Source organism: Phaethon aethereus (assembly GCF_964289735.1).
Source record: "Phaethon aethereus genome assembly, chromosome: 1".
In the NCBI taxonomy this organism is placed as follows: Eukaryota; Metazoa; Chordata; class Aves; order Phaethontiformes; family Phaethontidae; genus Phaethon; species Phaethon aethereus.
The window spans coordinates 61,380,403-61,395,517 of NC_138575.1; the positions used below are offsets into that span (position 1 = coordinate 61,380,403).

The 15,115-nt window shown below is 39.4% G+C and overlaps 1 protein-coding gene across 1 annotated transcript in view; it reads right to left on the reverse strand.

The window, feature by feature from the left end:
• The window catches only part of RIC8B (RIC8 guanine nucleotide exchange factor B), a gene marked incomplete at both ends in the record, with an annotated part of 36,050 nt that overhangs the window by 11,393 nt on the left and 9,542 nt on the right, over positions 1 to 15,115 (reverse strand). Inside the window, 5 exons of the mRNA XM_082003088.1 lie at positions 56 to 200; positions 2,771 to 2,866; positions 3,189 to 3,342; positions 8,468 to 8,562; positions 11,594 to 12,202. Coding sequence (XP_081859214.1) covers positions 56 to 200; positions 2,771 to 2,866; positions 3,189 to 3,342; positions 8,468 to 8,562; positions 11,594 to 12,202 — 1,099 coding nt within the window. The remainder of the gene's footprint in view (positions 1 to 55; positions 201 to 2,770; positions 2,867 to 3,188; positions 3,343 to 8,467; positions 8,563 to 11,593; positions 12,203 to 15,115) is intronic.

Here is a 15,115-nt window from a genome sequence, read left to right on the forward strand (position 1 = left end):
TATACTAATTACAGCAAGACCTTATATAAAAGGGAGAAGAGAAAATAATTTCTACCTCTCTCTTTACAAAGAACAAAAAGAAATTCTGCTGCAATTTGCTTTACTCCAAGGTCAACATGTGTCATAAGGCGCACAAGCTTGTTTCTGACTGTTGTGCCAACTTCTGGACGATTTGATACATCTCTTAATGGAGGCAATACCTAGCAGCACAAAAAAAAAAAAAAAAAGGAAAACCAGCATAGAATTCATGGCAATACCTATCCAATCCTTGCAGAAGGAAACACAGTCAACAGAATAAGGAAATACTGTAAGCTCTGCTCCTTCATAAAAAGGAATAAAATCAACCCAACTATGCTTACATACATTAGTAATGACTCTTCCTTCTTAACATACTCGGGCCTTCTGGTCTGCCATCCTGGGTATGAGTACCCATCCAAGAGTACTCAGTCCCAGATGCAGACTTCAGAAAAAAGACAACTATTAGGAGTTTAAGAGCACAAATGAGCATCCTAAAATAGTTGCCTAATGGGCAGCAGTAACCTCGTGTTCTGTGTTTCTTCTGTTTTGCTCAAATATCTGGCAAAAGCACAAAAAATACCAGCTTCAGGAAACTTACAATATTAACATGATGTGTAATTTACACAGAACAATCAATATAGTTATGGTGAAAAAAGCAGGCAAGTAAGTCACATTGCAAGTCTGTGATGATAAATTTTTAAAATTGGCTCTATGTGTATAGAGGAAACATGTACTTCTCCCAGCAAACACTCTTTCAAAAGGTGAAGCTAAGTTTCAAAAAGGTTTTGGAGAAAACACTATTTAGAATTTCTTCAAACACACTATTTTCCATTAAATGTCATTAGTATTGTTAACTTCAACCCTCAAAGGCAGGAGGTGCCTGGAATATGTCTGGTTTTGCAACCTAACTTCCACCTCCTTGTGTATATGCCTTCAGACACAAAACCTACATTAATTTTTTCACATTCACATGATATGATATAATCTGCAAACAAATCTGGCCGTAATATAAAATCTTTAATGGTCTGAAGACTCCTGTAAGAATTATGGATCTTCAATCTTCAAACATTTGAAGATGTTTCATCTTGGAATGAAATCCAAGATGTCAGTAACTGTTATAAGAAATTGCAGGTCCTTTGTCTTCCAGGTGTCTAATGTAAAAACGTCATGTTCTGTGCAAAATTACTGCACCATTACTACTGAAATTGGACTCAATGGGAACCGATACTTAAACAAATGAATGCTACAATATTGACTACTTGGAAAAAAAGACCCTGTCCTTTTCAAACTAAATATTCAAACAATTAGCAGAAACATTTACTTTGTCCCTGCTTACTTTCCCCAACGGGGCTAGTACCATCACTGCTATTTCAGAGTGTTGTAAGACTGAATTAATGTTTTTAGAACACTAATACTAATGCAGTGGTGAGTGCCATAGGACAGTCCATGAGGAAATTAATCATTCTGTCTTCAGATCAGAATTTGAATAGTGCACAATAAAAAAAACTAAGGCCAACACTTAACAATGAGGATAATTCAAAATATCAAACATCCGGTCATGCAGTTTAGCAGCATCCATCCATTCTGTGCACTATATGAGGCAGTTGTCCTGTGGTAAGAGACAGCATGCAATTATATCCTGACATCTAGACACCGAGATGTCGTAAAAACATGCAGACAACTTCATATTCTAACTTCTGAACATTTGGCTGGGCAACTTTTTTTTTTTTTTTTTTCCTCCCCAGAAAAGATCAGAAGGGTATCCCAGGAAAGAACTGCTGTGAACAAAAACAATAAACACCAAGAACAAGTTTCTTAAATTCCTCAAAAAGGCTTTTCTGGTATAGATGAAAGAGGCAGAAAATATATGCAAAATATGCTCTTTTCCATTATAAAATCCATTTATTAATTAAGGCGCTGCCTTGATCTGGGAGTGGCATCTAAGATGCAACCCAAAAAATCACTGCAGCTTAGGAAAAAGAACATTCCTTAGCTGCTTTCAGCTGTCTCTCCCTTGCTCATCTTTTAACTTTTCTCCACTCAACTTCATGAAAAGCTACAGAACAAACAGAAAACACCACACCCAACCACTAACCCACAGAGATCTTTACATCTTTAACCATTGCATGGAAGTCTTTTTTCTTGTAAAAAGCCTACCCACAATCCCTACTGTATTAAACAACTGTTTTAAGAGACCAAGTGATGAAGTATACTTCTGTTCAGGGTTCTACTCTGACGGAACAGCTGATACACACGAGTACACAAGTTCCAATTACAATGACTCCCGCCTGCTGAGGTCAAACTAAAGCTCAGGCAGAACCCATCAAAGCATCTGTAGCCTCACTGGCTACCCTGCAGCTTTGCAAAATTTTATAAACTGCACTGAAATTTTTTTGATATGCCAGATATAAGGGGACAGACCTCACCGAGTTCTTTGCCCCCGTGTCACATGATCCATGGTGACTCACATTAACACAGCTTTACAATACCCCTAATGTTATTCGTTAGCTCTACAAAATGTACTGTGGAACTTAGGCCATAATATCAATTTATTTACATGGACTGAAAAATTATTTCTATAGCTGACAATTGTCAGAGACCTAACAGAAAAAAATACTGCAGAGAACTCTGTGGGCAATTTAATATGAAACCATTCATACTTTTAACGTATCAGTGTCTTGCACTGAGGTACAAAACCTCAAAAAGTTTATCATTAGCTTTGTATTCAAATTTTGATAAGTATTTTACTTACCTGAGCTTTGATAAACTTCCTGATATTCCTATGAGTTCGGCAGCATTCAGTCAGTAAACTGAGAACCGGAGTCAAACCTTCTCTGTAGCTGCTTCCCTAAAATAAAACCAAATACAAATAAAACTTTAAGAGCAAATTTTCCTTTTCAAATCCTATGAACCCTTTAATGAAGTCCTATATGACAGCCAAAACATGAACTTTACATAGATATAAACAAAGCCAAATGTTCATCCTCACAGTCACACAAGCAAGTATGTTTCAGATATTCACAGGAATTTGTTCTCAATTCACAATCCAGAAGCAAGACATTCATATTGGTGCTAAATACTGTGTGAAACATTTATAAGCAGCTTTACATATGCACACTTTAGCTTTAATGAAAAATGTCCCTTTTGTGAAGAATCTTTGCAGCCCATACCTTGTCTATTCTCTTCTCCATGAAATCCAGTAAAATCTGAATTGCTCCCATATTCATACCATTGTATTTTATATCTGTTTCCTCTTGGGATGATGGACTAATAAGAACATCCAAACAAGAAACGGGAACATTGCTTAAGAGGTTGATTGCATTGCTGAAACAGATTTTAAAAATTAATTATTCATTTGGAAGAAAGAATTAAAAACAGAGTACAATTCACCATAAACTGTTTGTACAACTGCAACCAAAAAGAGGCTCTGCAACTCAAACAATACCTTATTTTCTACTCTCTGGGTTTTAAAGGAGGTGGCATGCATTATCGCCCGAGTGTTGGCTCTTGGAACAAACAAGGAAAAAGACAGACAAAAGCTCCAAAAGCTATACTGCAGCAGTGCATTATTACTTCCAGCCCCCACAGTATCCTACCCCACAGATACGGCACAGCTTCCAGCAGTGTGTTACAGCAACTGATCTTGCAGGACAGCAGGGGGAACTCTCACATTGATTTGCAGTGGTCTGAGTTTTTTCCCTTCCTTGAAACTTAAAACATTTTACAGCACATCCATATTACCATCATTAATGTGACAAAGTACACCACAGAAAACATTTCCTCCTCCTATAACAGTGAGGCATGGTGGCAATTTCTCAGGTCCTGTGATATACTTCCATATTTACTTAGCTTGTAGTGTATAAGAAATACAGAAGGCTTTCAGCACATTAAAAAAAAATTCAGATTTGCCAAGCACTACCTTTCAGTAACTGGCAGTCTTTGCATTCTACAAAGCACAAAGAGGAGCGTTTCCTAAATATCGATTAAGTGATTTACATTAGACCACAGGGTCCCTCCCTCCTCTTTAATGGAGTAAGAGGGGAACTTACTTTGCAAGGGTCTCTGGTATGGTACATATCCCTTGAGTTTGCTATCTATCCTGTTCTCGTTATACAGACTTGTGTTAGTACTCTTCCTGAACTTGGGGCTAAGTTACACAGATGATGCAAAAATTAGAATTCTGTCATTATTTACCTGCTGATGCCCAACTAAACTTATAAATGGATATATTTAGAAATACTACAGAACTATTTAGGTTTACATATGCAGACCTCAAAGCTATCAACGAAACTATGAGCACTGATGTTTCAAGGGTCAGTGAAGTGTTCCAAGAATAGAGAAAACTTTTCAAACAACTTCATTTAACACTTCTAATGATATCTACTTAGAAGCTGCCCTCAGTTTCTAAGTCATTAATATAATTCTAAGAAAGAATTAGTAGAAGAGAAAGCAAATTATGGCAATCATAACAGGATTTCTAACAAATGTGCTGGTTTTGGTCTGATCAGACTGGGTGGCTGTTCCACATTGTGCCATCTCCCTTTTCTCTTTTAGCAATCAAAATTCAGACAACTTATACTTTTTGGAAAGCTTGTTCTCTTTGTTTTGTTTCCAACTCCTGTTTAAGATACATCTTTTATATCACAGAAGTTATTCCTCTCCAATAATTCAGGAATAGTCAGAAACAAGACAGACTGAAATTCAACAAATATTTGGTGGCTTCAGGCCTTTCATCAAAAGTTCTCTTTTTACCAGTTTCTTATTAAACAACCAAGTTCCCAAACACCTACAAAATTAATTTTCTGGATCACTGTGTCTGAGCTATTCTTTTCAATAAATGAAGCCCAGCTTTCTGATCTTTGTCACTCCACTGACAGTTTTATTTGTGGTAGAGGAGTGTATGAAATTCTCCAGCTACCAGGAAGTCAGTGACTATGCACAGAACTGCACAATAGTGTTTGCATTCCTACTCCAGGGGGTAGAAATACTGCGTATATTACTCTCTCCTTTTCGGCTTCCTAGAGATCATTAATCACTGGGACATGACATCCACCCACTCATGCTCCCAGCCCCCTCCTGATATGCAAATTTAGAAGCAAAGGCCTATTTAGAGCTGCTGAATGCCTTGATTAAAACCTTGTTAGTGGGCAAAAATGGCACTCACTCTAATATGTGGTGCTTTAAGCTGTTCATGTTCCAATGTTAAGTAATGACACGACAGAACCACAATAAAGACAACAATACCAGGTACTAAATTAGTTAAGATATTTTTATAGGTAACTTCTGCTTATTTATTAGAAAGAGAGTCACACTGTGACTCTAGAAATTAGAGTCACAGCTCAGGGCTTGTATCCAACACCTGATGCTCACATAATATAAATCCTCAACTTACACATTCAGAGCACAAGTATTCATACAATGTGCTTTAACAGGCTGCCCAAAGCCTTCATTTAGGCATCTTACCTTCTGCAGATTTACAAACTTAGAGAAGTGCAAGTGATCAGCAATTCTAAGAAATATATTTATGCCTCACTGACACTTCATACAGTTTATTCTGCATTCAACACTGCTTATATTTTATTACATTTTTAACATTTTTGTAATTGCCTTACTGATAGGCTCCAGGTGGAAAGCAGAGCAAGAAGCTGCACACTGCTGAGACGCACACCTCATCTCTAGCAATAAAGATGCACAGTCAGAGTCCTGCATACGGAACAGCCCAAACTACGACACAGTCTCCTTTTTTTAGCTATGCTATCACGGAATCTTTAAGGTTGGAAAAGACCTTTAAGATCATCAAGTCCAACCACCAACCCAACACCACTATGCCCACTAAACCATGTCCTGAAGTGCCATGTCCACACGTTTTTTGAATACTTCAGTGATAGCGACTCCACCACCTCCCTGGGCAGCCTGTTCCAGTGTTTGACCACTCTCTCAGTAAAGAAATTTTTCCTAATATCCAGTCTAAACCTCCCCTGGCACAACTTGAGGCCACTTCCTCATGTGGCCTCATCTAACTAGATCACTAGTTACTTGGGTCAAGAGACGAACACCCACCTCACCACAACCCCCTTTCAGGTAGTTGTAGAGAGCGATAAGGTCTCCCCTCAGTCTCCTCTTCTCCAGACTGAACAAGCCCAGTTCCCTCAGCCGCTCCTCATAAGACTTGTGCTCCAGACCCCTCACCAGCTTCGTTGACCTTTGCTGGGCACGCAAATGTTAGCTATAGAATGCTAACACAAGTTTACTCATTGATTCCTGATAGAAGCTTCAATAATGAAAGTTCTGCTTGACCAAATACATCAGGGAATGGGGCCCTCTGATCCAGGCCCCTGATCTTTCTGATGATTTGCAGGGGGGTTAGTTCCAACTATACCTTTTCTATTCCAGAGCTGCCTTGTGATGAACAATCTTGGTGAAAAAGCATATTAATTACTCACTTTTTATTGCATCCTGTACATTCAAAGACAAAACCCAGGTTTTGCAGATGGGCTGAAATATTTCAATCACAAAAGTCAAAACCTGTGCAGTGCTCTAACATGTTAAAAAAAACCCTGAGTATGACATGAATCAAGATCAAATACTACGTACAGCAATACCACACTTGCATTTTTTCTTCTATCAACTTGAACTAAAGAAACTAGCTACAGGTAGCTAACGAAGGGAGAAAGTTGTTTTCTCTGCATAACAGAAAGACTGAAACAGTGCTATACTGAGCCCAATGGAGAAGGGGAAACAACTGAAGTGACACAAGCGAGTAAAAACCATCCTCATTTCTTTTCTGCTTCTCCTTCTCAGAATTAGGGAGAAACCTTGCCTTGACTTGGTGTCTTCGTAAGGTTCGTGTGGGCAGCATCTCTACACAAAACATTCCTTCTGACTGAAAAAAGCAAGGACAGAAATCACACTGATACTACATATTCTCCACAGCTGCCTATTTCTAGATGTAAAACCCGTTTTTGGATGTCATCTGCAAGTGTCTGCAAAAGCTAAAACCAAAAGGACCTGCATAACATGCATCCTTTTGCAATAGCACAAGATAATTAAATTTTACAGGGTGATATATTTTACAGGGTGATTAGACTAGTCAGATTCCTGGACAAGGAAATAGAACATGTTTTCAGGGGAAGACCAGCAGCTGTATAATAATTCACCAGAATATCCGGCAGTCTTGCTGACTATGTACAAGCTTAAATACTAAAGGCCAATCTCTGTCTCCTTGTCGTTGTTGAATTTATCCAAATCTGTTCAATTTTCCCAGCAGTGGGGAACTTATTCCCACCAGTCCCTCCCTTAAAGGGGGATGAGCGCACAAAATACCCACCATAAGCAGCTGCAAAGAGAAAATACCGACTGCCTTTTAGGACACAGCACTAACTTTAGTCATAGCAACTACTGTAGCGGTATCCTAAATTATTCAAAAGTAGTCTGCACCAACTGAGAAGGGCTCTGATGTAGGATTTTAGTGTTCACCCAAGACTGTTGATCTCTAAGAGCTTTCCAAGATTTTAATCGAGTTCATTTAACACTTTCAAGACTGCTGGGTGTGAAAAGCTACATCCTTCTTCCTTGAGACTGCTGCCTCACAAGATGATCTTCAAAAGATCCTACACTTAGATGTATGGATATGTCTAAAGAAGAAAATGGCAACGCTAATTTTCATTGCCAAGAGATAATGTGGGATAGCATTTGACAGTACTGTACTGTTGGGCCCTGTGAACAGCTGCCCTACTTGGATAAAAATAAGGATGTCAGAAAAAAAAACTGAACAGAAAACTAGCACCTCACTACTCTGAATTTTGATTAAATTATTATTGGCTGCAAATACATAAAAAACAGTTGGGTGCAGGACTGAGGAAGAAAAAAACCCAATGCACCTAAAACTGAAAGATGATTCACTCATCTTTGAAAAAAATAAAAAATATTGTTACCAGAGAACTGATATTTATACTTTCAATAAAGCAGCCTAGAACCGTTGGGAGATAAAATATCAACTTGTTACTTCCATCCCGCTCTGTCAGAATCTCAAAAGTTACATTAAAAAAAAAAATCTCAAAATGCAGTTTTCTGTCAGTTTCTGTGCAAAACAATAAAAGTTGCATTCCACATCAATTTGCACTACCCCTAGAACTTCCATATATATTTTCATCCTCAGTTACAACACACAAACCCACACAGAAAAACATTTCCAAAGTCAGCTTCATTATTATTGATCAAAAATAACAAACTTGCCAGCCACTTTCTGTCTGGAATAGTGGACATGCTTAAACAATATTTCAAGCAAAGAGCTTTCATCAAAAAGATTAATAATGTTTTACTCAAAATTAGTAGTTTTCACAGTTTCTCAGATTCCCACGTTAGATTTTAGGCAAAGTAATGTTTTTTTTCTATTTTTTTAAAATAAACATAACCTTTTAAAATAGACTGGTTCTACAATTCTACCAACCTGTGCAACTCTTCAGTTTTGTCTTCAGTAGGACCCGTGGTTAATAAGCAGTGTCGAAGGATGGCAGCCATGTAACGAAATTGATGAGATTCATTCTATATAAATATAAATGATGAAGATATTTTTTCATTTTGAAGATTGCAAGTGGGGGTTTCAGGTCACTAGAATAATAAAAATTAAAGATGGAAAATACCTATTAGATCATAACAACCATCCCTATCAATAAAAGGACTGTACCTTAGCGTTGACTGAATGCTTAACTGTCACATGCTGGCCTTTTAACCAGGCCTTGTAAAAGTTGCTGGGGACTTTCTTCCAGTCAAATGAGCTTCTACTGCCAGAAAACCCCATTACAACCATTTGCTCAATTCCATACCATTATTCCTAGTATACCACTACTATTTTCCCTCCTGTATTTACACCCAGCCGCCTCTTCATCCATTTAGATTACTCATGTTCTTCGTTTCATTTGCCGCCTCCTTATTTAGGGCTTTTGTTGCCAACTGTTTCATTCCCACACCCAGTCTGTTCCCTTTCCTAATTCACTTGCTGCTTCTCCCTTGATACCTTTCATCCATTTCCTTACTAACTTCTCAACAATCAGCAACCTTATTTGCCCGACTTTTGCTCTCTCCAAGCAATTCCCCCTCCCAGCCTCCCACCCGACAAGCAGCCACACAAAAGTACACCAGTAACTGCAATCATTTAACTGCGTGTATCATTGTCCTGGTCCTTTTTCATTAGTTCTTCCTCGCATCCATCACATGTTCTGGTGTGTTTGACCTAGCACAAAGCTCCCCAATGCATACAAGATGCATCCACATCTGCCAACTGTACCACCTGCAGCTCTCCTCTGGCTTTGCTACTTTGAAACTATCTCCAGTCATTAAATACTGGTGTTTCAAATGGTTCTTTTCCCCTCTCATTTAGTTTTCTATCCACATGCCTAACCTCTCTGCTCTCCTTTTATTTTCCATCCTGTCTACTGTTTGTAATCTCTTCAAGTCTCCACCTTCAGCCCACTTAATTAACATGCTGTTTACTCTTCTTACAGATCATTAATATTACCACAGGGACACTTGCTACACAGAATGCCACCTAACGTCTTGCTAACAGTTTACATCTACTAAAGTGCTCTTTAAGTTAAGGGTTGCTTCCTTTTAGGAACTTCTGGCATAAAGTTTTTATATAAGCTTTATCTTAAAACACAAAATAAGCTTCTCTTGGCCCAGAATGTCTTAACCTCTCCTCCAAATTAAAAAAACCAAACAAACCACAAAAACAAAAAAACCCAAACAAAATGAAGGAAATTCTCCTGACAGCTGCGTGCTTGGGCTCTTTGGAGAAAAGTTCTGTGGGACAAAGCCTCCCTCATCCACAGACAGCAGTCAGATGAAACCCCATCAAGTAACACCACAACTGTGTGCCACCTCCTACCCACCTTTCTGCCATAAACCTGGCTTTTAATCTTTCAAGATTTCCAGTATTTTCTAAGAGCATACCCACTTCAAGATCCAGATTTCAAGATCTTACTTCTCAAGAAGTGAGCACGGTAATACAGTTTCATTTTCCAGCTTAACACCAGACATTATTTCCTCCACACAGTAAAACTTAGTCACAAAGATGATGCTTCTCAAATACTGAAGTAGCAAACATTCATATAGCAGTGTTATATGCTTGACTTTGGGCCATTTTTCTCGACCCAAGTTCCTACCTCCAAAATAATCACTTGTCTATACAAAGAACTTCCTCTGACAAAGTTAAAGATATTTTTAATAAATGTCTAAGTCAGGAATATAAACAAGAGAAAAGCCCCTCACTTTCTTCATATTTGCTTGACATTTAGCATATTAGCTTCTCTGATTTTTTTCCCCTCACCAATCTTAAGTTTCAGGATTTGTTATTCAGCATATCCTTGAGACATTAAAGCAAAGAATAAGCTTCAGACTTCCACCAAGTTTTACATTCTTTAATATTATGATTAAAATCATATTTGTTGTTTAGTTCAATGCAATAAAGAGAAAAATTATTTGTCAATTATAACTACTGTAAACTTCTACTTAGCTTTATTGCTGCATATTTACAATGCCCAGTGAAGAGTTAACAACGCTGTTTTAAAGACAATATGATGTGGACTAAAAGGAAAGATTCCCATTTAATTCTATTATTGCAGTACAGACTTAGGTTATTCAACCAAAAAAAAGTTACTTGTTTCTGTTTATAAATTGTGATGCAACACATCAGAAGCATATTTGTCTACGAGAAAAAAATAGATATGATGATGTAATGAAAAAATCCAAGATAAATCCTACTCATAAGAGATAACAATGAAAGCGTGTTTGGTTCTCATACTTGACCTCATCTTAAAAGATCACATTTAAGTCCGAACCTGGGGTTGGGAGGATGGGAGAGAGAGACATTAAAAACAATACCACTCTTTCTTCAGAGCCACTTGTTAAAAATTAGAGTTGTGCTTATCATCATGTCCAGAAAAACAGAAGAAAACTAGGGAGACTTCTCAGCTCTAATTATTACCCTATTGCCATAGTCCACAACTTCCAGAGATGTAGCCATCTGACACATTTACATTAAAAAGTTTTCCTAGCCAGCTAATTATTAGCGAACAGCATATATTTTCTTTCGGAAATCTCAGACTCTAATGAAGAAGTCTCCTGTGCATTTTTTATTTGGAAACGTACAGTTCTAACTTGCGTTATATAATCCAGGCTACTCTCCCATTACACAGAAAAGGTATTAATTAGATTTTTTACCTACGTAGTAACAAGAACAAAAAAGTTATTTTGGTGTTCAAAGCCACGAGCATTAAAGACTCAGCACCTCTTGAAAGCCCAGGATCATCAACACATGACACAACCAGAATTCAGACAGACAAATCTTCCCAGACTTTTTTGCCTACAGAGAAATTGTGATGCAAAATTTCAAGACTACCTTAGCAGCTATTTTGAAAAATGCAATCATATTCCGTCAAAATTACTATAGCAAAAATTAAGTATTAAAAACCTTGCTCTGGGGCTTGGACAACAACTGCCTCTTGTGTATCTACCTGCTAGTTCTGGCTCTTGCAGGCTAAACAAAACCAACTTAAACACTTGAGGTAAGCCTTACCTTGCTGTGGACATTCCAACTGTCAAGTGTTACATTAAAAAGAGCCTTTAGTGCCTCAATGGCACAATCTGTCTCTTGCAAAGATAAAGGAGGCCTGTCACGATCTTCTGCTGCTTTATATTCTTCCGTCCATCTTACACTCAGGGAACTTTCCAAAGCCTGAGTCAAAACTTGCACCCCTTGTAGATCCTGACGCAACTGCGATCTAATATCTGTGTGCAGAAGTGACAAGAGGAAGAGGAGACGCAAATCAAAGCATTTAATGTCATCAACCAACTGTTGGTCCTTGCATTTTTCCAGCAGATTGCAGAGCATAGCTGCAAGATTCAGTTCCAAACTGAGCTTCTGTGCAACAGCACTATTAAAAATAATGTTACAGAGGCATTTTAAAGCTTCTACTATAACAGGAAATTCAGACACTCTCTGCAGTGGATCTTCCACAGTGTCCAGCTTTGCTAGCCTCATAAGGATCTGCATGTTCCTCTTCGTGGTTACAGGTACTAAAACCTTCTTGTCCCTGGAGAGAATCCGCAGGGCCTCCAGGCAGGCAACTTGACATGAAGTTTTTGTGTCTTTTTCAAGGAAGTTTAGAATTCCCTCACATAGTTTCTAAGCAAACAAAAAAGAAACAGTTTTAGCATCAAAATATTTGTGGCAATAGGAAACTACTTTTGCTAAGTTTCCATATAACTTTTGAGTTTTCAGATGACTTGACTTGGGAAATTAGGTATTCTGTATCAGCTCTTCAAAACATAAACTATTGCAAAAGCCCTCCAAAGATCATCAAAAGCAGTTTTTCTCATGGACACAATCCAAATACATTACCATTGGCAAAAGCATTAAGCCAAAGTGGCAGATGCTATCCACCGTTGCCAGTTACCAAGTTTTTTCAGTATCAGGACTAAAAACTCGAGTAGCCAGAGTAACAAGGCTAGAGAGAAGTGAAAGGTTTTAAAAATACGTCAGGGTAGAACAGTCACACCTACAATACCTGCAAAATTATAAGTTGAGGTTGTTTCAGTCAGGAGGCTGAAATAACTGCTGCTCAACATACAGGTATTAGTACTCCATTTATGGTAACAGCTATAATTTGTGTTGCCACTTCGACCTAATCTACGGACTTCTCACACCTTAAGTACAGTTCTTACCTCTGACACAGAAATATAATACAGTTTTATTGGAAGAGTTAGGCTGCTTTGTAAACACAGATTGCTCTTGAAGTCCAAATGCTTCACACAGAATCACAGAATCATTAAGGTTGGGAAAGACCTTTAAGATCATCAAGTCCAACCACCAACCCAACACCACTATGCCCACTAAACCATGCCCTGAAGTACCACATACACATGTTTTTTGAATACTTCCAGTGATGGTAACTCCACCACCTCCCTGGGCAGCCTGTTCCAATGTTTGACCACTCTCTCAGTAAAGAAATTGTTCCTGATATTCAGTCTAAACCTCCCCTGGCACAACTTGAGGCCACTTCCTCTCATTCTGTCACTAGTTGCTTGGGTCAAGAGACAAACACCCACCTCACCACAACTCCCTTTCACGTAGTTGTAGAGAGCAATAAGGTCTCCCCTCAGTCTCCTTTTCTCCTCAGGGAACCCCAGTCCCCTCAGCCTCTCCTCATAAGACTTGTTCTCTAGACCCCTCACCAGCTTTGTTGCCCTTCTCTGGACACTCCAGCACCTCAGCGTCCTTCTTGTAGCGAGAGGTGCAAAACTGCAAAACTGAACACAGTATTTGAGGTGCGGCCTCACCAGTGTACAGGAGTACAATCACTTCCCTACTCCTGCTGGCCACACTATTGCTGATACAAGCCAGGACGCCGTTGGCCTTCTTGGCCACCTGGGCACACTGCCGGCTCATATTCAACCGGCTGTCAACCAGCACCCCCAGGTCCTTTTCTGCCGGGCAGCTCTCCAGCCACTCCTCCCCAAGCCTATAGCGTTGCATGGGGTTGTTGTGGCTGAAGTGCAGGACCCGGCACTTGGCCTTATTAAATCTCATACAACTGACCTCTGCCCATTGATCCAGCCTGTCCAGATCCCTCTGCAAAGCCCTCCTACCCTCCAGCAGATCAACACTCCCACCCAACTTGGTATCATCTGCAAACTTACTGAGGGAGCACTCGATCCCCTCATCCAGATCATCAACAAAGATACTGAACAAGACCGGCCCCAGAACCGAGCCCTGGGGGACACCATTTGTGACAGGCCACCAACTGGATTTAACGCCATTCACCACAACTCTCTGGGCTTGGCCATCCAGCCAGTTCTTTACCCAGCAAAGACTGCACCTGTCTAAGCCACAAGCCGACAGTTTCTCCAGGAGAATGCTGTGAAAGACACTGCCAAAGGCTTTACTAAAGTCCAGGAAGACAACGTCCACAGCCTTTTCCCTCATCCACTAGGCAGGTCACCTGGTCATAGATGGAGGTCAGGTTGGTTAAGCAGGACCTGCCTTTCATGAACCAGTGCTGGCTGGGCCTGATCCCTTGGTTGTCCTGCACATGCCCTGTGAGCGCCCTCAAGATCAAGCTTCACTGATACTTTATACCAGTGTAACTACAGGGGTAAACATTAATCATATAAATGCAGCATGAGAAAATACAACGCTCCAAGAATCTGCAGGTCAGAACAGTAACAGCTGAATTACAGGAGAATTACCTTTTATAAGACAGAAACAGACAATCAGATGATCAATCAAAAGGGAGAAAAGACAGGACAGAAGAGATTGATTGACAGGGGAGGACTCTGTAGGGGTTTTATGCCTTAAGCTCAAGAGACACTACTACTCATGGGTACCAGAGTCAGAAGTATAGTTACAAAGAAGTTCCTAGATAAATGGCAACAGAAACTGCATTGTACCTCACAGGACACAGTTCCTCCTCCCTTCTCATCCCCCAAGCTTTGTGCCTTGACCACTAACATGAATAAATTACCAAAGAAGCCAGAGCAGTAACTGAGTTGAATAGCCCTAGTGCAGAAGTCCACTTAGGACCTGAAATTCATATTGTGGTCTGAGGCAGTATATGTCAATAAGAAAGTGATTCAAAAAGCATAGGAGTATTAGTAAAGTAAAAAGCAGTTCTTGGGGAATGGTCTCTGGAATTGCACTTTTCACCACCTCCACAACAAAAAGGCAGAAGCACAGCAGCCCATCACCCTGACCCAAAGTTCAAAACAAAATTTCCACTTGGGACATCCAAGCAAGTTTTGTTACTCTGATCACTTACAACTAAAGCCAAAATAATACAAAAAAAAGGTTAAGTCCAAAGCAAATCTAGAACAGACACTCCGGAAGAATAAGGGAGAAAAAAACCCCACAAGTCTTCAACAATGTTAAAAGACAATCTGTAAACAAAGTCAGACAGTAGGAACTCACAATATGATTTCTAGAATGCCTGTCCTGGGGTGAAGCCCACCCAAAAGCACCACCCAGACGAGCAAGACCTTGACTACATCGCCACAGCCCTGACTAGATTAATCCAGTAAGAGTTTGAAATCAAGGAGTGAG